A 23509-nucleotide genomic window follows, 5' to 3' on the forward strand; every position below is an offset into this window, starting at 1 on the left:
AATTGGCTTTCCCACACACCTGAAGTCTTTAAATATGATAGTTACATTAAAAATTATACTTACTTTTACTTGCATTGACGAATTTTTTCCATAATAATGAATTATAATAGGCATAAATACATTACCACCTCTTATTTTGTAAAGGTTATTGTTGGTCCATGCAAAGCGTTAATTTCTTCCGCGAATTTCGTTTACAACTCTTGTCCTCCTATTTTTGATGTTTTCCCAGGAAATTAATTACTGGCCTACAGTGCGAGGCCATCTTAAAATGGTTTTTAAAAGAAACCGCAGTGGGAATCGAACCCGGATATTGTGGTCATCGATTGTAGTAGTTCTAGGCTGCATTACTTGATATAATGGAATCTTTATTTAGGCACATACCATATATTTATGATTTTATATTATTGTCATTTTAAAGATCATACGTTTATCCCACACATAAACTATCAGTTAGGAACGCTATTGAGATTTATTTAAAACCTTCCTTATATTTACAATTATGTAGTTGCTGCATTAAAAGGACTAATTCCTCGACAGTATACGCCTTATAGTTAACAGAAGATCTATAGTTTACGTTTGTCATGGCTTTATCCGGCATGCTCGTGGTTCTTTTACCTGAAGTTGTTGGAGAGTTGTTAGCATCAACCTGAAATTAAAATCGTTATTTATATTCAACTGAAATTTTACATGCAAAGCAAATAAGTGGAGGGCATTAAAGATATTTAGTTAGAGAAAATGTCAGACATTTCAGACAAGCCTCTGTGTTAAACTACTGTTCTTTCATGGGGCGCAAAATTCAATAAATCAAGAAGATGAGATAACCCAACTGTGATACCTGGGCAGTTTCGGTTCCAAGACCTATGCATCCTATCACAACTCGACAAAAGCAGTCAAGAGAGGAAGAGGGTTGTGAAAACTCTTGCTGCAAACTTTGATGAAAAAAGCACGCCTACGTCTTACGGAGGTACGATTCCGATAGGAGGAAACCTCAAAAGCAACCGTCGGGTTAAACAAAAGGAACTACGAAAAACAAACCCTCTTCTGAGAGCAAATCTTCAATGCAAAAATTTGTTTTTTTATAAAGGGGGGTTAAATTTATTAAATGTGAACCACACCTAAACGTCAACAACACCGTTGGACTTCTTTCTTCGGGGTTATTTGAATGAAATGGTGTACATCGATAAGCCAGCAACAATTCAAAAGCTAAAGGATGAGATAATTTGGCACATTAATGGCATAGAACCTCAATTATGCCTCAGCGCCATCGAAAATTTGGACCATCGGATGGAGGTGTGCCGCCGAGGCCGCGGCGGCCATTTGGCCAATATTTTGTTCCATAAGTAATTGAGCTATACCCATATTATCATAATAAAGAGAAATGACAATAATTTCCCAAAAAAATTGTATTTTATTTGAAATCAACACCGGCCCTTGAAACTCAACCACCCTTTAATAAAATCAAATTGCTCTTTCTCGAAACCCTGTCGCATTGTGCTTTGCGTACCTTGACAAACCAATATAAAAGACATTTAGAATGTTTCACCAAATGGATTGGAAGAGTTTTAACTGGTGATGTAGGTGACAATCTTTCATGTGACGGCTTCTCTTAGATATGACTATCTGACAACATTATCAATAAAGAGAAGCTCCAATAAAATCAGGTAAATGGTAGACTAAGACCCTAAGGTTACTTAGAACAGTAGCTAAAATGATTTTGGCAGAGTAAAATTCAGAGCCAGAAAGCCTTTGTAGACCAAGTTTTGAAAACCGCAGGAGCATTGTAATTGAGAGAATGAATGTCATTGAGATGATCTAATTATCCTGGTCTTATCCAGGCGGCCGCCGTAGCCGAATGGGTTGGTGCGTGATTACCATTCGGAATTCACAGAGAGAACGTAGGATCGAGTCTCGGTGAAACACTAAATTAAGAAAAACATTTTTCTAATAGCGGTCGCCCCTCGGCAGGCATTGGCAAACCTCCGAGTGTATTTTTGCCATGAAAAAACTCCTCATAAAAATATTTGCCGTTCGGAGTCGGCTTGAAACTGTAGGTCCCTCCATTTCTGGAACAACATCAAGACGCACACCACAAATAGGAGGAGGAGCTCGGTCAAACACCCAAAAAGGGTGTACGCGCCAATTATATATATATATATATATACATATATCCAGATTTTACATTTTCTAGGAGGTGACGCGCGGAAAAAAGCGTTTTACTCCGGACGGAGAAAATTTACTTTCCCGACAGAAGGGACTGGAAATTGGGTATAATTTTAAGCGTGGTTTCAATCTTTACGGAAAAATGTACGTGGTAATGGCTCTGATGGCTCCTGGAAACAAATCTCATTGACGTAATCTTACAAACCCCAATACAATTTTTTTCAGGCTGAGATCTATATAATTGACATGGCTGCAGTTGGTATGGTAAGTAGACAGTTAGGCTGCATCAAGACCTTTAAGTCGGCGACTAACTCGATATGCATTCCAGGATGCACATCGTCAATCCATTCTGGATACCGGGCCCAAGTGACCCCAACAAAGGGTCAGAGACAGAGCTTTTAAACTGAATCCAAGCTTAGAAGTCCCAGGAGGAATTAGCAAGCCCGCATGCCTTCATTATAATTTCCATAGAACCTGCAGATAAGAGTAAGATTGCATTCAGCATCTACTGACCGAGTTACTCGAATTTCAGTGAATATGCCTCAAACTTATGGGGAACCATTTCAAATCTTTTCCTGGGTATCACAAGGAGCCTCTGTTGTATACTGAGAGCACTCTAATCCAACCTAACTTAACCTCTCTCAGTAAAAGCCTGCCCGAGCTAGTTAAGGAATGATTTCATTCACAAATAATAAATAAAAATAGTTAAGTAAATTCTAAGTATAATCATGCAGGGCTGGACAAATATTTATTTTAAGAACAAAAGATAAACATATTTTTCATAAACAGCAAACAAAGAAACTAATATAAAAGTCATGTACCTAACAGTAAGATGAGATATAAGTATAAATACGATGTCAAATATGTTGGCAGTCAGTCCAGTATTAACATAGTGTTAAGAACTACCCAAAAATTAAATTCATAAAAATAAATTTTTATATATTTTCCAAAGACAAGCAAGTCTTTAACTATCATCCAAGTCTTTAACTAGCTTGGAATTTATTTCGTAGCTGCGAATTACTTTGCCCCGCAGTTTATGCTGAAATGTGATCGAATTCTACTCGACATACTAATTATTTTATTTTTCTATAAGGACAATATTTATTAATTTTGAATGTAACTCGTCACATTGATACATGCTACTTATATTGATATATTATTGTATTATATCTGCGAACTTGATCACAAGTTTGTTCATACAACGGTTGTATGTAATCCAAAGTATACACGTCCCAACCGTACCAACATGAGCCTGTTGGATAAACGGTTGTATCATGTATAGTAAGGTTATGTTTTGGTGACATCTGTCAAATCTTTTGTTTATTATTCAGTTGTTTATGGCAAATCATCATGGCAAGTTACACGATTGAACAGCACGTTCAAATGATAAAACTTTATTATCAAAATGAGTGTTCATTAACGCAAACGTTGCGCGCATTGCGCCCATTTTTCGGTAGACGTGGTGGCCCTTTCAATTTCTTATGGCCCATATTGAACCATATGGACCTAGACGACATGTGGTTCCAGCAGGACGGCGCTACGTGCCACACAGCAAACGCCACGATTGACATTCTGTATGCATACCCGCCCTTATTGAAAAACCCTTTACAACGCATTTCCAGATTGGTCCAACGGTTGCATAAAAATTAAAACGTTTTAATTTTTGGTGGGCGGAGTCAGCGGTTGTACAATATGTTGGAACAGAATGTGTATACGCAGATTGTACAAACAACTTTATTTACATTTTTCTTTTTAGTTATTTACACAGAAAAAATAAAAAAAATAATGTAAAAAAAAAATAAAATAAAAAGAGAAACAAAATTTTTTCTTATTAAAAGCACACATAATATAGTAAATAAAATAAAATTTCATCAAATATTACAATATTATTATCGAGCCACAGGTCGTGCGGTGGATGTACAACGCAGTGGTTTTGCTGATTTTAACGTATGGGTACCTAGTTTTGTGGGAAGCTCTTCGGAAGGGCTATAATAATACTAAACTGGGGAGGATGTAAAGGACTGAATGCATTGGCATCACCGGAGCATGTAAAACTTGCGCCAGTGCTGCCCTGAATGTCCTTTTGCACTTACTTCCCATCGACTTTTCCGTCATTTTCATCGGAGCTCAAAGTGCAATCAGGTTAAAGGAGATTAGTCTCTGGAGACAATCTCTCAAGGGACATGGAAGCATTTTCGGGCAGTTAACACCGTATCTAGAGTTTGAGGGTTGTGCTAGGGCAATCTTTCCAATAGGCAGGAAGGGGTGGGAGGGAAAAATTTACACCGAAGCTTGCACCTCTGTCTTCACTGACGGATCCAAGATGGAATCGGGAGTCAGAACAGGGGTTTTCTCTAAATCAGACAAATGATTTATCTCCTTTAAACTACAGAACACTGCTAGTGTTATTCAAGCAGAAGTCTTTGCAATCCTGCAAGCATGCAAAATGCTTAGGGACCGCCGGGGGCGAGGGAGATATTAAGAATTTCTCCGATAGTCAAGCCGCGACTAAAGCTCTGACGACGCCATGGTGCAGAACGAAATTGGAAAGCTCCTGTCAGGAGATCAAATCTCTTGAGTTTGCAGTTAACATTTCTCTGATCTGGGTTCCAGGACATAATAACATAGAGGGAAATGCAATTACTGATGAGATTGCCAGGAAGGGGACAAAATTGGCCTCAGAGACCTCCTTCCCGATCTCGGCATCCCCTGACAGTTGTTAAAGGGGAACTGCACAAATTATTTCTAAGGAAAGCGCAGAAAAGATGGAGCTCCATTTCTTCAAGTGGTATTTCGAAAATCCTTTGGCCCCAATACGATATACGAAGGACTCAGAAAGACCTTTGGACTCCTCGCCATTCAATTTCCAAACTCGTAGCTGTGTTTACCGGCCACTGGACGATCGGAACACACGCGGAAAAGCTAGGGTTACCATTTAACCCCCATTGCAAGCTGTGGGGAGCTTTCAGAGAAGGAGACTGTAGAGCATTTCCTCTATAAATGTCCGGGATTGGTAGCTAGACGACTAAGGTCACTGGGCGCTCCTTGCTTCGACAGCCTTGGGCAGTGCGCCAACCTAAATCCAATCAATCTCCTCCATTATATCAACAGCTCTGGCTGGCTGTAGATATCTTCCTGTTGGAGGTCTCATAATGATATCAACACGCCGCTTTAGTGCTACTTGAGGAGGGCCAGGCCGACACTTCAACCACTTCACCTACCTACCTACAATATTATTGAACAAATTTCACTCGATTCCTCCATTTTTGTGAAATGGTGTTGCACATGAGTATATGTGAGTAATAACGTTGAACAACGCGTTGTATATCATGTTGGAACGGGTATACTAAACAACCGTCCAACTCATTGTACAACGTGTTTATACAACGGTTGAAGCGTGTATACTCTACATAACAACTTCAAGGAATCGAATCGGATATGGGCATATGTATATATGTTGAATATGCAGAATGATAAGAGGAGTCGATTTAGCCATATCTGTCCGTTGGTGCGAGTTAAGGAATGTTCACAACGCCACCGCCGACGACCCCACATAACTTGTTCTAACATGCAGCGAATTCGTTATCGCTTAAACAACGGATTTTCTACAGCAAACAAACGCATAGAACAATAAGTACTAGTAAACCACCTAAACAATGGCTCTTCGTGGAAGCTTTGGCGTACGTTGGCTTTCGAGAAATGAACACGCCCAGGAGCATATCGCTCAATCAATAGAATTCTATTATTGCAGTATAATGGAACAGAATTATTTCTCTTACCGCAATATTATGGAGTGATATTACTGCCGATTTCATAAAGAGTTTTCTTTATATTTTCTAAAATAAATAGTATATAGAAACTGTTCGCTTTTGGTTGACTGGGCATTTTCTTGCTTCGTTTTATTCTTTTCTTGTTGTTGTTGTTGCTGTAGCAGTAAATTTGCCCTGTCAGTGTAGGGTAATCACCGCTCGCCTTTGTCTAGCTCATCTAACGCTAGGTCCAGGAAACTTGCTGCTTCGACAGGTTGGGGCCAGAGGGAGAGGGGTGTTAGATGAGTGGGTTTGCTGGGGCATGTGAAAAGGTACTTAATGTCATGCGGACAGCCTTCACATGCCGGACATATGTTTACTACGTCGGGGTCGATTCTGGATAGGTAGGAATTTAACCTCAATATCCAAAACGTAATTGTGCCAAGATTACGTGGACTCTCGGGGAAGTTGGAGCTCTTCATCTGCAATAGGTGGTGATTGGACTCCGATTACGGCATTCGGGGAAGGTGGCACCTTAAGGAGGTGGTAAGAGTCTCCCGATGAATGTCGTTAATTGTCTGTCTGCACACTGTCCGATCCAGTAATTGTCGGTCTTTTTTATCCTGGATCTCGTCCGCGTAGTTAAGGCTCAGGCTCAAGCAGGTGTCGACATGGGTGTGCAGCAGGAACTACTTGCTGAGCAGTTTATAATGCTCCTTCACAGGGAGCATATGGGCCTCGTCATGTAAATGCTTCATTGGGGACATCAGTAGACATCCTGTCGCCGTCCTTTTGGCAGGTATGTAGCTTCGTCCACTGGGAATCACTGGTTCCAGGCGACCAGACAGGCGAAGCATAGTGTAGAACCGGCCGGCCTGGCCTATTGCCTTAAATGTCGATAGCAACTTTTCTTTGTTCTCCCGGCAAGTGATTTGAGGACCTTGTTGCGATTCTGGACTTTAGTGGCAATAGCGGCTGTATGCGCTGAGAAGGATAGCAAACTGTCGAAGGTAACTCCCAAGATTCTGGGAGACTTTTACCTTGAGAGGCAGTTTGACCTCCTTTGCCCAGGTGGTAAAGAGGGTCGCCGTGGACTATTTGGGGGAAAGTTGTAGGTTCCTCACAGTGAAGAAGCGAGAAAGGTAGGCGAGGTAGTCGTTTACCTTGCGCACAGGCCATCAATGTCATTGCCCGACGGCGTATGAGACCAGAGAGACTCCATCTGGTGGCTGATTGAGTTTCGAGATATAGAAGTTAAAAAGCAAGTATGAAAGAACACCACCCTGGGGAACTCATCGAAATAGTATCGACGAATAATGACCACTCAAGTGAAAGGGCTTCAAGAGTCTTCACTACTGGGGAAAGGAGACTTATCGGACGATAAGACTCCCCTTGGTTGGCGGGTTTCCCTGGCTTCAGTAGTGGAACCACTATCCCTGATTTTCACTTGCCAGAAATAATGAGAGTGACCATAGACCTATTGAAGACCCTTGTGAGGTACTCTACTCCCAACGGACGCATCTTTTTCAACATCAGCATGTTTAGTCCGTCAGGGCCAATGGCTTTAGAAGATTTCATATGGTTGCTGGCCCCCTGAACCTCATCGCTGGAGAAAACAAGTGGCGCACGGTTGATCGGAAGTCTGTTGACCGAAGGATGCAGTATGAAATGCCGGCTGAAATAGCTCGCGCACTCTTCGGATCTGACGAAGAACAACCGTTGAAGGTGATATCCACCTTATCGTTGTGCTTCATCGGGTTCGACAGGGACCTTCCGGTGGACCAGAGCTTACTCACACCAGAGGTGAAGTCGCAGGAGTTCAAGTGCTCTTCCCATTTAGAGTGTGTTAAGTTACCAATTGCCGGACCTCCAAATTGAGATTCTTTATGCGAGGATCCCCGGGATCGGCCTGGCGTAGGTGGTCACGCTCGTTTGCCAGAACAGCTGCTTTAGCTGGGAAATTAGGGCGTATGTCCCGGATCCTTCCGGCAGTTATGAGCAAGCCGGGCAGCTGTGCTCAGCTGATCAATTGATGTCCCCTACGATCATTTGCCAAAGATGCGCATTGCTACCAATCGGTTTTCACCCTGATGAGCGCACAGTGACAGGGGTTATATATATATTGAAAATTTAGAGCTCGGCATCACCGGACAGCTATGTATACCTTGACATTCTGAGGTGCTGTCCCTGTGGTCGAGGCCTTCATCCATCCCTGGTGATCAGGGAGGAGCTAGCGTGCAGTGTTGTCTCTTGGACCGCAGATACCTTGATTCCATGACGGCTCATGAAGTCGATTATCTCGTCTATCTTGCTCATGAGCCCGTTACAGTTCAGTTGGAGGATCTGGAAGCTCCTCGGGAGTATAGTCGTAACACGGGGTGTGAAGGACACGTGAGGTTGTCTGCGCTGGTCCTGCTGTACGTCCCCCGGTAGTTGTTGTGGCCTGATGTTGACGGTTACCGATTCAGAGCTCTGCAGCAATGGGCAACGTAGTCGCGTCTCCACTCACGGGTGGTGCGCATTCCAGATCATCTCCGAAAGTGACACCAGCCATTGCAAGAATTGCACTTGACTGTTTTCAGGTTCCGAGGAACTCTGGTCTGACACACGGAACAGACTGTGCGGGGGATCAAGAGGTGCTGGTTTGTCCCCGCACTGGGATAGGAGCAGGAGGGTTGTGGGTCAGTGAGGGAGTTGTGTTGCACCGACGGGCTCCTTACCGTGGAGGTGTGGGTTGTGGTGCCAGCCAATCAGGGGGAGTAGTAGCCGTGGAGGCATCAGACGCCTGCTGGCGGGAGCAATAAGAGGCCACATACCGTGTGGACCACTCCCTATGAGTCTTAAGGCCTGAACAGGTCTTAAGGTGGCTCCACCCGTTGCATTTATTGCACCTAACCGAGGTGAAGTTCGGGTGGAGCCGTGAGTGGCATATGCAGCAATAGAAACTTCTGGTTCTTGGTTTGGTTCAATATCAGCCCTGAAGAGAATTATTTGGAGCAAACATGCTGCGTGGGATAGATCCTGTGACGATAGATTTGGAGTTGGGTACAGTACACTAGACAGGGCTAGTTTACTGGGGCGGCAGCCCTTGGTTGGGAAAAACCCGAGACATTCTGCTAACGTAGAATCAGCTGCCATGGGAATGTTTTATTATTTTCTCATTATCGTTCCTTTGACAGGGATGACTGTCAGATTTATTTTGCACGGTATTACAAACGTTTATAAGAATATTTGTAATAGTAGAATTTTAAATAAAATAGTGAAGTGTTATTTGGCTTTAAATTAAATGTTCAATCAATAAAGAGTGTTTATAAGTGAATATCGTTCCTTTTCGGTATTTGTATTTAAATAAAATAAGTGTGTGTAAAGAACATTTTTGAAACTTATGCAAAAAAATAAGCATTTTTAACGTTAAACATTAAGGTCATACATTTTTCAATCAAGAATGATTTGATCGAAATTAAAATTTTAATTCTTAATTTTAACCGAAAAAGCAAATGGAAATTTTTTTAATAACAGCTTTTAGCTTTAAAATTTTTTTTTCTTCCAAGCTTTGATTTTTCTGCTTTTTGTTTCAATTAAGTGCGATTTAGAACAAAAAAAAAAACTATTCACAAACTTTAAATAATCTTCAAAACATCCAAATGAAATATCTAAACTCTATAACATGAGCTCTATCTAGAAGATAACACGGCCGCCATAATTTAACCAACATTCAGACCCAGAAACCAGACTATATATTTCCGAAGGTTTATGATGCGCTAAATCCAAATCTGGCCTCAGAATTGCTCTATCAGCTCTGATTTTCGAGATATCCTAAACTAAAAGTGCAAAAACACCGTTTTTGCCCATATTTTAGGTTATGTAGCCTTGCAGATGTTTTCTTTCACCAAAATTAAAGGATGGCATCTTTAAATACAATCCTTCTTTTTTCAAATGGCGTTTTGTTTGCTCAAATATCATTTTTTTTTCGCAGAGATATCGCATTTTGGGTCTGCGATGCTGTCGGCCTGTGTAATCAATTGTAAAAATATTTGCCTTGCATCAGAAAATAAAAACCGAGTTAAACTACTAAATTTTCCAGAGTTCGAGATTATTTCCAGAAATACAGGAAATACCTTACCCTTTCCAAGATTTAATAATTTTTAAAAAACCTCGTTTTAATCATTATATTATACTTATAAAAAAACGATCGTAATTACCATGAAATGCCAGTACTCAGGTGATATAGATTCCAAATGTAATATCTTATCTTCAATTTGTTTGAGCCGCACGTTTATTGGTAAATAATTTTTTGGTGAATAAAACAAATGCTGTTCCATAGCCTCTAGCCTCTTGCATGCTGCAGTTGATATATTTTTGCATTTGCCACTTTTTTCTTTCTTTTTGAAATTGAGATGCATTGATGGTTCATGAGCTATTAGTTTATCTAAAGTCTTGAAGTAATTTGGTCGTGTTTGGGGGCCGATGATGTTTTTTACTCGGGAAACTGAAATATAATGATATTTTATTTAATAACGTATAAAACCCAGTTATTAAATTGTGTGCTACTTATAGTTATATAAAAAATGTCGGCACATTGCGCACAACAGAGCTCATTTTTTAAATAAATACTTCTCCAGTGTAACTCCGACAAATTTTACATACCTTTTAAAAGACATTTGGAGCTATCTTGTTTTACAATCGTGCTGCTAACTCTAGCGCAAGTGTCCCCAAGTATACAACTTTGAACTGATTCTTCCTTGATTTTCGAAAGCCTTCCTGTATTAACGTAGTCAATAATGTTGCCTTGATCAATCTCCTTGCGTTTCTTTTTAAGAAAACATACTACACGATTCCAAATTTCACTTTCTTCCGCTGTTATTTGCATTAGCTCCTTTGGCACAGAAATTTCGGTATGTAACTTAGCTTTTGAAATATTAAATTTTCCTTTTTCTATGTAATTGCCATATACTGTAATACATAAAAAGATAAATTTATACTTCATAAAGAATTTTTTCCAAATTAATTTCCAATTTAAATAAACATAAGATGAAATGAATAGCGGATAAGTACATATAATCAAAACGAATAATATAACCTATTTCCATCTCAAACGTGAAACACAGTATAAAATACTTACTTTTTGTACCCTCGCACACTTGTATTTAACAGTACCAATGAATCGAGATAGATACAAAGTCTGTGTCAGAAAAGAGGAACCGTGATTATTGATGAAGTATTAAAGGTATATATTATATTTAATATTTTTTTTACATGAAAGTATGTACAAAAGTACGAGTCGCAATTACTCAATAATCCGTGTAGTCTCTATAGCTGTCGAGTATAGCCTGGCATGCTTTGAACCAGCTTTTCTGCGTAACTCGTCGACAAAGAGAACTAGATTTTGTGACTTTGACGCACGAGTTGCTTTAAATCGTGGACTGGCTTTCGCAAAAATGCGTTTTCATAATTTCCCACATATTTTCAATGGGGTTGGCGTCTTGGGACTGGGAAGGCCAGTCTATTACTTTGACGTCATTTTCTTGTTTTGTTGTTTCTCAATGTGTTTATTCTGAGAGCAGTGGTTTTAATGATGTGGGACATAGGATATGTTCACCTTCTCAGTCGTCATTCGATGGTGTTGATACTCACATCTATTCCCTTATTAGCAAGAATTGTGCGTGCTTGGCGTAGTCACAAAGAAGGGCCCCACATAAAAAGTTGGAGGATCACTTTACCTTGCTTTTTTGTCGTCACTTGCTTTAAAGCACGCTTGTGAAAGTCATCAACATTTTTGTAAACTTTATAGCTGATTCCACATCACAAAAAAACTTTTTTAATCACTCTCGCAGCCGCGGCGAAAGATAATTTCGGCCCTTTCGAATGCGTGCATAAAAATACCGACTCGAAACGCTTCGCGTACTTCTTACTATGTTTTGTTTGGTTCCGTTTACGGAAAAGTTTCGAACGACCCTAACCTGAGTTAACACTGGCGTCGTAGCCCTTGAGTGGGGCTATTAAGCAGCAAAAGGCAGGCCATTCCCATGGCAGCCGGTTCTACGTTACCGGAATGACTCGGGTTTTTATTCCCGACCAAGGGCTGCCGCCCCAGTACACTAGCCCTGTCTAGTGCACCGTATTTTACCCTAAATCTTTCGTCACAGGAGCAACTCATTGCAGCCAGTTTGCTCCAAATACTTCTCTTCCGGGCTGGCGTCGAGCCCAACCCCGGACCTGAAGTATTCTACTGCTGCATTTGCCACAAACGGCTCCACCCGAACTCCACCTCGGTTAGGTGTAACCAGTGCGACGGGTGGTGCCATCTTAAGACCTGTTCAGGCCTTAAGACACACAGGGAGTGGTCCACAAGGTATGTGGCCACGTGTTGCTCCCGCTCACAGGCGGTTCCCGCCTCCACGGCTACACTACCCTCAGTGCCGGCACACCACACTGCCGCCACTAACAACACCTCAACGGTCAGGAGCCCCCAAGAGCAACACAACTCCCTCTCCAACCTACAACCCTCCTGCTCCTACCCCAGTGCGGGGACAAACCAGCAGCTCTTGGTCCCCCGCATAGTCTGCTCCGTGTGCCAGACCGTAGTTCCTCGGAACCTGACAACTGTCCAATGCAATTCTTGCAGTGGCTGGTATCATTTTCGGAGGTGCTCCGGCCTGCACACCACCCGTGAGTGGACACGCGACTACGTTGCCCCCTGCTGCAGAGCTCTGCACCCGCAACCGCCCCCCGTGGCGCGGCCATCTGACAACATCAGGCCACTCCTCATATTGCGGAACGCACAGCAGGACCAACGCAGACAACATCACGCATCCCTCACCCCCCGAATTACGACGACACTCCCGCGAAGCTTCAAGCTTCTTCAATTGAACTGCAACGGACTCACGAGCAAGATTGACGAGATAGTCGACTTCATGAGTCGGTTCGGAATCAAGATAACTGCGGTCCAGGAGACAAAACTGCACGCTAGCTCCCCCCTGATTACCAGGGACGGCTACAATGTGCACCGAAAGGACCGCGAGCGAGACAACGGTGGTGGCCTAGCGTTCATAGTACACCATTCAGTGCAGTATCGTCTCATTGATGAATGCATCGACCGCAGGGACAGCACCTTAGAACGTCAAGGTATAGCTGTCCGGTCAGGCGATGCCGAGCTCAAAATCTACAATATTTACATACCCCCTGTCACCTGCTGCCCGGCAGGATATCTCCCCGATATTGGTGCGCTCATCAGGGGAGAAAACCGATTGGTAGTAGGTGACTTTAACGCGCATCACGATCTTTGGCATTCAAGCCTGCCAAATGATCGTAGGGGACAGCTATTGACAGAGCAGATAGACGATTCGACGTTCAGCACTGTAAACGACGACGCCCCCACCAGGGTAGTGGGCAATTGTAGCAGCTCGCCTGATATAACAATTGCTAGCGCTGGACTGATAAATAGCATAACCTGGCGACCTATGCTATCGCTTGCATCAGATCACTTGCCCATTATCATCTCGATCGAGAGACCTGCCGATTTTGTTTCCGCGGATCACCGGTCATACATCAACTTCAACAAAGCTGATTGGACCAGATTCGCGGAATTTACTGAGAACATCTTCGCAGCCCTACCCACTCCCACCGATGTGCGCGCAGGCCAACGCGCATTCCGCAAGGCGATTACAGCCGCCGCGGCTCGCTTCATACCTGCTGGACGGATCCGGGAATTACGTCCCAATTTCCCAGCCGAAGCAGCCGTTATGGCAAACGACCGTGACCGCCTACGCCAGGCCGATCCCGGGGATCCTCGTATAAAGGATCTCAATTTGGAGATCCGGCAACTGGTCACCCAACACAAGCGGACCAAATGGGTAGAGCATCTGAAGTCCTGTAACTTCACTTCTGGTGTGAGCAAGCTCTGGTCCACCGTAAAGTCCCTGTCGAACCCGACGAAGCACAACGACAAGGTGGATATCACCTTCAACGGCCACTCTCATCATTCCTGATAAGTGGAAATTAGGGAGAGTGGTCCCACTGCTGAAACCTGGGAAACCCGCCAACCAAGGGGAGTCTTATCGTCCGATAACTCTCCTTTCCCCAGTAGTGAAGACACTTGAAGCCCTTCTACTCCCACTCCTCACTGAACACCTGACTCCAGCCCCACACCAGCATGGTTTCCGTAGAGTGCACAGTACCACCACGGCACTCACCGTCATAAACACCCAGGTAAACCGCGGACTAAACCAAAACCGCCCCTGCGAGAGGACTGTCCTAGTAGCGTTGGACCTACAAAAGGCTTTCGACACAGTCAGCCACGCCACGCTACTAGATGACATTTTACAGTCGACACTCCCGCCAGGGCTGAAGAGGTGGACCGCGAACTACCTGAGTGGTGGTCACCCGTCGGTAGTATTTCGAGACCAAACCTCAAAACAGAGAAAAATAAAGCAAGGAGTACCGCAGGGTGGTGTCCTTTCACCCTTGCTTTTTAATTTCTATATTTCGAAACTCCCCCAGCCACCAGAGGGAGTCTCACTGGTCTCATATGCCGACGACTGCACGATAATGGCGTCGGGCAAAGACATTGATGGCCTATGCTCAAAAGTAAACGACTACCTCACCAGCCTTTCTCGCTTCTTCACTGCGAGAAACTTAAAACTTTCTCCCACTAAATCCACGGCGACCCTTTTTACTACCTGGACAAAGGAGGTCAAGCTGCCACTTCAGGTGCACGTCGATGATACCCCAATACCGACGGTAAACAACCCCAGAATTTTGGGAGTCACCTTTGACAGCTTGCTCTCCTTCTCAGCGCACACAACCGCTATTGCAACGAGAGTACAGAATCGCAACAAGGTCCTCAAGTCGCTCGCCGGCAGCACTTGGGGCAAAGACAAAGAAATGTTGCTGTCGACTTTCAAAGCAATAGGCCGACCGGTTCTGAACTATGCCGCGCCTGTCTGGTCGCCCGGAACCAGTGATACGCAGTGGACGAAGCTTCAGACCTGCCAGAATACTGCCATCAGGACCGCGACAGGATGTCTCCTGATGTCCCCTATCCAACATTTACATGACGAGGCGCACATGCTCCCGGTTAAGGAGCACAACAAAATGCTCGGCAAGCAGTTTCTGCTTGGGTGTCACCGTAGGCCTCACCCATGCAGACACCTGCTCGAGCCTGAGCCACCTCCCAGGCACATCAGGAGACACTTCCTCAACTACGTGGACGAGATCCAGGACAAAACGGACAGACCACTCCAGGATCAGACAGTATACAGACAGGCAATTAACGACATTCATCGGGAGACCCTTACCACCTTCTTAAGCTCCCGACCCCCGAATGCCGTTATCGGAGTCTAACCACCACCTATCGCAGACGAAGAGCTCCAGCTTCCTCGAGAGTCCCGCGTAATCTTGGCACAATTACGTTCTGGATATTGTAGCAGGTTAAACTCCTACCTATCCAGAATCGACCCCGACATACTAAACATATGTCCAGCATGTGAAGGTACCCCGCACGACACTAACCACCTCTTCACATGCCCCATCAAACCTACTCATCTAACACCCCTCTCCCTCTGGACCCAACCCGTCGAAACTGCCAGTTTCCTGGGCCTACCGTTAGATGAGCTAGACGAAGACGACCGGTAATTACACTACACTGACAGGGCGAAGATACTGCTACAACAACAACAACGAAAAATATCTTGAAGTTACAAGAAAAAAAACCGGTTTTCTTCTAACACATACTGTACATACATACAAATATAACTACGGAGTGCCCAGCTATTCCATATGGCGACATTCGATGCCTATTACCCTAAAATTTTACCTTTACCAAGAACTACAATATATTAGAGGCAAACAATTTTCTTAATCTTGACCTGGTACAACCCTTTGCAACAGTCCGTAGTACAATCTTAACTGCACTACGCTTACTTTAATAAATAACCAGATACCTATGAAAAAATGAGAGGAGTTGATTCAGCCATGCCTGTCCGTCCGTACGTACGATAACTCGAGCAAAAAATAGTATACCATTTCGGAATATATTCAGAAATTTAAAAATAGAAGTTTATTCCATAAAAGTGATATCGCCTTCAAAGTACTCTCCATCAACTGAAAACCACTTATGCCAGCGTTTGATCCTGCTCAAGAACTCTATTTTCGCTATAGCCATCAAAGTCGTCTTCGATTTTTCCATGAGTTCCTTTCGGCTGTTAATCGCAGGGAGCCATATCAAGTGAATTCGATGGCTATTGGATGGTATTCGTTTTGATCAAAAATTTACCGTTAATGATGGCCCTATGAGACGGTACATTATCATGGAGCAAAATCCAAGAGTAGTTATCCCACCAATCATTTCTTTTTTGGCGAATCGCTTCACGTAAATGTCTAATCACGCTCGATCAAAAGTTCTTATGAACTGTCTGACTTTCTGGCAAAAATTCGTGGTGTACACGAAAGCTGTAATCCATAAATACCGCGAACATCGCTTTCCTTTTTTACTGTGGAACATCGCTTTTCTTTTTATGGTCCTGGTTCATTCGGAGCTCTCCACTCACTTGTCTGATATCTGGATTGCGTATCGTGCTCATAAAATCCACGTCTCGTTGTTGTTGTTGTTGCAGTATACTTATCCCTGTTAGTTTTATGTATATCACCGGTCATCTTCGAGTAGCTCATCTAACGGAAGACCTAGGCAACTTGCTGTTTCGAGAGTGAAGGGGTGTTCAGAGTGAAAGGGGTGTTAGGTACCTTTACATGCTGGACATATGTTTAGGAGTTTAACCAGCTACTGTATGCAAAACGTAATTGGGCCAAGGTTACGCGGGTCTCACGGGGAAGCTGGAGGTCTTCATTTGCTGTAGGTGGTGGTTGGCCACGCGCGCCAGTCGTTTCTTTCTCGTGCAAGCGAAAAGTTGGAATAAAAAATCGCACATTTTATAAAATAAATATTTTTTCTTTGTAACATGTATATATGTATGTACGTTTCGAAATAAAATAGAGCCGCCGGCGAAAATTTTCTTTTATTGTAACACGCTGCCGCCGTAGCCGAATGGGTTGGTGCGCGACTACCATATGGAATTCACAGAGAGAACGTCGGTTCGAATCTCGGTGAGAACACCAAAATTAATAAAAACATTTTTCTAATAGCGGTCGCCCCTCGGCAGTCAATGGTAAACCTCCGAGTGTATTTCTGCCATGAAAAAGCTCCTCATAAAAATATCTGCCGTTCGGAGTCGGATTGAAATTTTAGGTCCCTCCATTTGTGGAACAACATCAAGGCACACACCACAAATACTGTAGAGAAGCAAATGCATCCACAACGAGTCACTGTTTGGTGCGGTTTTTGGTCTGGCGGCATCATCAGGCCATTTTTTTCGAAAATGAGCGAGGAGCCGTGGTTACAGTAAATGGCGAGCGTTTCCGTGATAAGCTCAACGAGTTTTTGTTTCCAAAAATTGAAGAGGATGACATGGACGACATTTGGTTTCAACAGGACGGTGCAACTTGTCACACTGCCAAAGTTACACTCGAACTTTTGGCTACCGTTTTTGAAAACCGACTAATCAGCTGAAATTCCGATATCAATTGGCCGCCTCGGAGCTGTGATTTAAGCCCGTTGGACTATTTTTTGTGGGGAGCCGTTAAGGACAAATGCTATGCGAACCATCCAGAGACGATTGATGCTTTAAAACACTAAATCGAAGTCCCCATTCATGAAATTGGAGCCCAAACAATCGAAAATGTGCTTAAAAATTGGGTTGATCGAATGGCCTACTGCAAAGCCAGTCGTGGTAGTCATTTCAACGATATTATTTTTTATTCATAAATGACAATATTCAATCTTCAAAATAAAAAAAAAGTTTAAAAAAATCTTGATCAGTTTTTTTATAGCCGATTCAAAAAGCAAATTTTACATGGCCCACCCAATATATGTAAGTATGCCAAATGGTTTCATCCCGTCATTGGATGATCAGGGTGGTGTCCTTTCACCATTGCTTTTCAACTTCTAGGTCTCGAAACTCCCCCAGCCACCAGAGGGAGTCTCCCTGGTCTCATACGCCGATGACTGCACGATAATGGCGTCGGACAATGACATTGATAGCCTGTGCGCCAAAATAAACGACTACCTTTCTCGCTTCTTCACTACGAGGAATTTACAACTCTCCCCCACTAAATCCACGACGACCCTTTTCACCACCTGGACAAAGGAGGTCAAGCTACACCTTAAAGTGAAAGTCGATGATACACCAATTCCGACGGTTAACAACCCCAAAATTTTGGGAGTTACCTTTGACAGCTTGCTCCCCTTCTCAGCGCATACAACCGCTATTGCAACTAAAGTATAGAATCACAACAAGGTTCTCAAGTCGCTCGCCGGCAGCACTTGGGGCAAAGACAAGAAAATGTTGCAGTCGACTTTTAAAGCAATAGGCCGACCGGTTCTAAACTATGCTTCGCCTGTCTGGTCGCCTGGAACCAGTGATTCGCAGTGGACGAAGCTTCAGACCTGCCAAAACACTGCTTTAAGGACCGTGACAGGATGCCTTCTGATGTCACCTATACAACATCTGCATAACGAGGCCCAAATGCTGCCTGTTACGGGGCACAACAAACTGCTCAGTAAGCAGTTTCCGCTAGGGTGTTACCGCAGGCCTCACCCATGCAGACACCTGCTCGAGCCTGAGCCACCTCCCAGGCACATCAGGAGGCATTTCCTCAACTACGCGGACGAGATCTCAGACAAAACAAACAGACAGTTACTGGATCGGGCAGTGTACAGACGGGCCATAAACGACATTCATCGGGAGACTCTCACCCCCTTCTTAACCTCCCGACCCCCGAATGCCGTTATCGGAGTCCAACCACCACCAATCGCAGACGAAGAGCTCCAACTTCCCCGAGAGTCCCGCGTAATCTTGGCACAATTACGATCTGGATATTGTAGCAGGTTAGACTCCTACTTATTCAGAACACTAACCACCTTTTCACATGCCCCATTAAACCCACTCATCTAACACCCCTCTCCCTCTGGACCCAACGCGTCGAAACAGATAGTTTCCTGGGCCTACCGTTAGATGAGCTAGACAAAGACGACCGGTGATTACGATACACTGACAGGGCAAAGGTACTGCTACAACAACAACAACATAAGTGGGGATCTTTTTATTATAAATTATTATTATTTGCATTACTTTGGGAGCAATGCTTTGAAAAGCAGTAGCATGGGGCGCTTAACCTCTTTTGGGTGTTTTGGCCGAGCTCCTTCTCCTATTTGTGGCGTGCGTCTTGATGTTGTTCCACAAAGGGAGGGGCATACAGTTTTAAGCCAACTCCGAACGGCAGATATTTTTTGAGGACATGACAAAAATACACTCGGAGATTTGTCATTGCCTGCCGAGAGCCGTCCGCTATTAGAAACAACTTTTTCTTCATCTTGGTGCTTCGAACCTAAGGGGGCGTCCATAAATTACGTGAGATGTTTAAGGGGGGGAGGGGGTCGAGTCAAATCTCATCTAATCTTACGTTGGAGGGAGGGGGGGTATCGGCAAATATCACGCAATTTTTTTTCTGATTGAAACAAAAAAATTGTACATGCTTAAGATTTAATCTCAAGCGTAATCGTAGTGTGATTAAGATCATTCACTAATTCGTTCGAAAGAAAATAATTTCATTCATACTTCGACGTTAAACATTGCTACTGTCAAACCACCATATTTGTTTTATACCAAATAGCTCAATTTAATCTGAATTTGCGGTACAGTGTAGCCCGTCGGTTGTTTTCGCGACACTATGAGCCGAACGCCCTATCACTCAGGTTGACGTTTGACAATTCCGGACTTTAAAGAACATGACGGAAAATCATTTGCTCCATTTCTAATACACGTACCGATTCAACCGCTGAATGCCTTTATCAGCACGCCTATTGATCTCTATTGCCCAAGTAACGTGATGATTTAGAGAAAATATGCTGCAGTACATGCGGTATTTACTTCGCATCTATCACAAGAGCTGCAGAGCACAGGAGAGCAGCTCACATTGCACCAGCTAAGCAAGCGCGTATGTTCCGCAAAGTGCGACCCTCACGGATTGTCACAAGACGAGCTAATGAGTTACTGTGCGCAAGCGTCAACGGCTTAGAGTGGCTAGATTAGAAAGAAGTTGAATGGACATGTTGGTCCCAATAGTCTCTCTTGAAACCGCGCATGATTCTCCATGGACTGAATTAGAGTAGATATTCTTTTTTTAATCGCAGTAGTTACGATTTAAGTCTTCTATTGTTAAATTTTTATTACACTTATAACTCTCAGCAATATTGATTACTAGTCTTAACTAGTCGTAAATAAAAGCACGAAGCAAATTTTTTTCTTTTTACAATAACAATCCAACGCGTTTACATAAGAAACCCACATTTTGAAAAATCTCACGTGAGATTGGGGGATGGGGGAGGGGGTTGAATAAAATCTCACGACATCTCACCAGGGGGGGTGGGAGACTCAGAAAATTGAAAAAAACACCTCACGTAATTTATGGACGCCCCCTAAGTTCTCCGAATGGTAGTCACGTACCTACCTATTCGGCTCCGGCGGTCGTTTAGTTTATGTTATTACATTTTATGCGTATATTTCAGTAAAATGTATGAAGCCGATATCGAGGTCCACGCATTGTACATCATCGTATTTTTTTTGTTTGTTTATCACTCAGCAAATTTATAACAGTTATATAGAGGTGGGCATGGTCATTGACTAATTTCGCCAATTTTCATTTAAATACTACCTTGATCAAAAAGATCCTGGAATGGCTAATAATACTCTAACGAAAACATCCTTTTACGAGTGTCATGAATGCTTTGGAAGAGATTGTGAGTCCATCGAGACTGACGAACGTAGTGATGAAAACATTAAAAAAGTGAAAGAAGGCTGTCAGAGGACAGTTTAGGTGATAGTAGACTTCATGAGCCGAAATGGAATCAAAATAGCTGCGATCCAAGAGACAAACCTGCACGCTAACTCCTCCCTGATAACCAAGGATGGCTATAACGTGCACAGAAAGGATGGCGAGCGAGGCAGTGGTTTATAATCCTCCACACAGTGCGGTATCGTCTCATCGACGAAGCCCTCGACCGCAGGGACAGCACCTTAAAATGTCGAGGTACAGCTTTCGCTTTATTCTCTTCTCACTATCGTTCCTTCGACAGTACGTCCCTCACATTTGCTTTGCACGACATTACGAACGTTAGAAGTACATTTGTACTAATAGAATTTTAATAAAATTCGTAGTCTTATTGAGTAAAAATAGCTTTAAATCAAATCTTGAATTAATAAAGAGTATTTATAAGTAAATATTGTTACTTTTCTGTGTTTGTATTTAAGTAAAATAAGCGTCTGTAAAAAGTGGAATTTTTTCAAGTTTATGCTAATTCTTAATGGTAATTCATAAAAAGTACTATAAATCAAAAGGCCGATATAGTGACTACATTTGTGTGTTATAATTTTTAAATGGATAGTATTATCGAAATAAATAGCAACATAGAAAATATTGATTATGAATTGATAAGGCAGGAAAACCCCTCAACTACGTTTAAATTTGAAGAAATAAGCACATATGATATCGTTCATATTGTAATTGGGTGGAAACAACTTATTATCAGAAGGGGTAATTAAGGATTCAGTGGAATACATGGGTATTTTTTACGCCACACTAGTAAATAGTAGTTTTAGGTCAAGAACAGTACCTATGGAATGGAAAACTTCCACCATAGTACCAGTAAAGAAATTGAAAAATATTATTAAAGCGAAGGAACTTAGACCTATAAACACCCTTCCTAATTTGGAAAAAATATTAGAAACGGTTGTTAAGAACCAACTAATATACTATATATTGAGTCCAATAATATTTTCCTAAAGGAGCAATCCGGTTTCAGGGCAAAGGATTCATGCGAAAGTGCACTTAACGTGGTACTATTGCAGTGGAAGGAAGACCTCAATATCAAAATGAAGTGTTTATTGACATTAAAAGAGACGATTGATCGGGAAATAATGTTAAAAAAAATTGGAATATATTGTGTAGACACCACTGGACTTGAATGGTTCCGTAGTTTCTTGTCAAATCGAAAGCAACAAACGCTTATAGATTCATCTATGTCAAGAAAGGTAGGAGTCGAAATTAGGCTTACAATGCAAGAAGATCCTGACTCTATACAATTGGTTGTGCGTAAATAAACTTAAACTGTATGTGACAAAAACAAAGTTTATGATTTTTTCTAGAACAATAAGTGCTACCTTCTGGAACCACAGCTTTTAGATAAAAATTGAGAGAATTGAAAAGTAAAAGTCATTAAATATCTTGGAATTTATATTGATAAGTTAAAATTTGAGGAGCACGTTGAATATAGTTAATAAGATAGCGAAAAAAATTGGCATCGTGAAAAGATCATGCAAGTACATAGAAAAGAGGTATAAAAGTTTGGTTTATAGATCAATAGTCGAGCCGTGTTTTATATACTGTCTAACCATTTTTTTCATGGCTAGCGACACAAAAGTTGAGAAAATAAGTCCAAAAAATGCAAAACAGAGCCATGCGATTCATTTTGAATAAGCGTTATGATACATCCATACAAGAAAGGATGAGACTTGAATTGGCTGAGCGTAAAAGAGCAAATGTTTTAGAACTTTAATGGAAAGTAATAATTTTAGACCACCACTGTTTAGAACAGAAGTTGATAAGAAAAATATATTTTATAAAGGATTAAAATGTTTTACAGAGCTACCAACTCAAATAAAAAATTCTGTTAACATGAGCACTTTCAAGAGGCGGCTATTTAATCACTGTAAAACGTTGCTACTACTACTACTATTTTAAATTATAATTTATTTTATCGTACACATATATCTATGTAGGAATATTATTATTGTGCTATTTAGCACATAATTGAATAAATTAGGTCTTAAGACCGTAATAACTAAATAAATAAATTCGATCCACGCACTTAGACATTATAAGCAAATTTATCTTGGTAACAATGGAAAACCAACTCCAAAATTTATATTTAAAAATATGTTATAGAAAGTTCTTTTATTAAAGTGTTAAGGACACATTATAATGTTTATATTTACTTAACCCACTGACACTCTTTATTTTGTTTCCAATCTGAATCACCGTTGTGGTATAATTCTTTTTTCCAAATTGGCACTTTTTTCTTCAATTCGTCAATTGCATATGATACTGCATCCAGAGAATCCTGTCGATGTGGAGATGAAATTGCTATGACAACACTTGCTTCTTTGGGTGCAACTAAACCAAGACGATGATAAATTGCTATATTTAATACATCTTGCCAGCGAGAACGTAACGTATCACACATTTTTTGCAACTCTTTTTTAGCCATTGATTCATAAGCCTCATACTCCAGGAAGTGAACCTACGACAGAAATTTTATTAAATGTGACAAAAGCTACACTTCCAGGTACATACGTTCTTTCCTTCGAACGAATCCCGAGTTGTTCCTACAAATAAAGAAATGGCACCGCACTTCTCATTCGCAACTAACGTGCTAATCGCTCCAACATCCAAAGTCTCTCGAGTAATTACCAAGAAATTTGCCATTATCT

At 42.1% G+C, this 23509-nt stretch overlaps 1 protein-coding gene across 1 annotated transcript; it reads right to left on the minus strand.

Annotated features, from left to right (window-relative positions):
- Positions 1-344: 344 nt before the first annotated feature.
- Positions 345-23504, minus strand: LOC128871860 (molybdopterin synthase catalytic subunit). Its single transcript, XM_054113989.1, has 5 exons — positions 23373-23504; positions 23028-23319; positions 10557-10862; positions 10112-10398; positions 345-646 (listed from the first exon to the last, which is right to left on the minus strand). The coding sequence occupies exons 1-5, from the start codon at positions 23502-23504 to the stop codon at positions 470-472; spliced, it is 1194 nt and encodes a 397-aa protein (XP_053969964.1). The 3' UTR covers positions 345-469.
- Positions 23505-23509: the final 5 nt, after the last annotated feature.

The sequence above is a fragment of the Anastrepha ludens genome, chromosome 2 (genome assembly GCF_028408465.1).
Source record: "Anastrepha ludens isolate Willacy chromosome 2, idAnaLude1.1, whole genome shotgun sequence".
Lineage (NCBI taxonomy): Eukaryota > Metazoa > Arthropoda > Insecta > Diptera > Tephritidae > Anastrepha > Anastrepha ludens.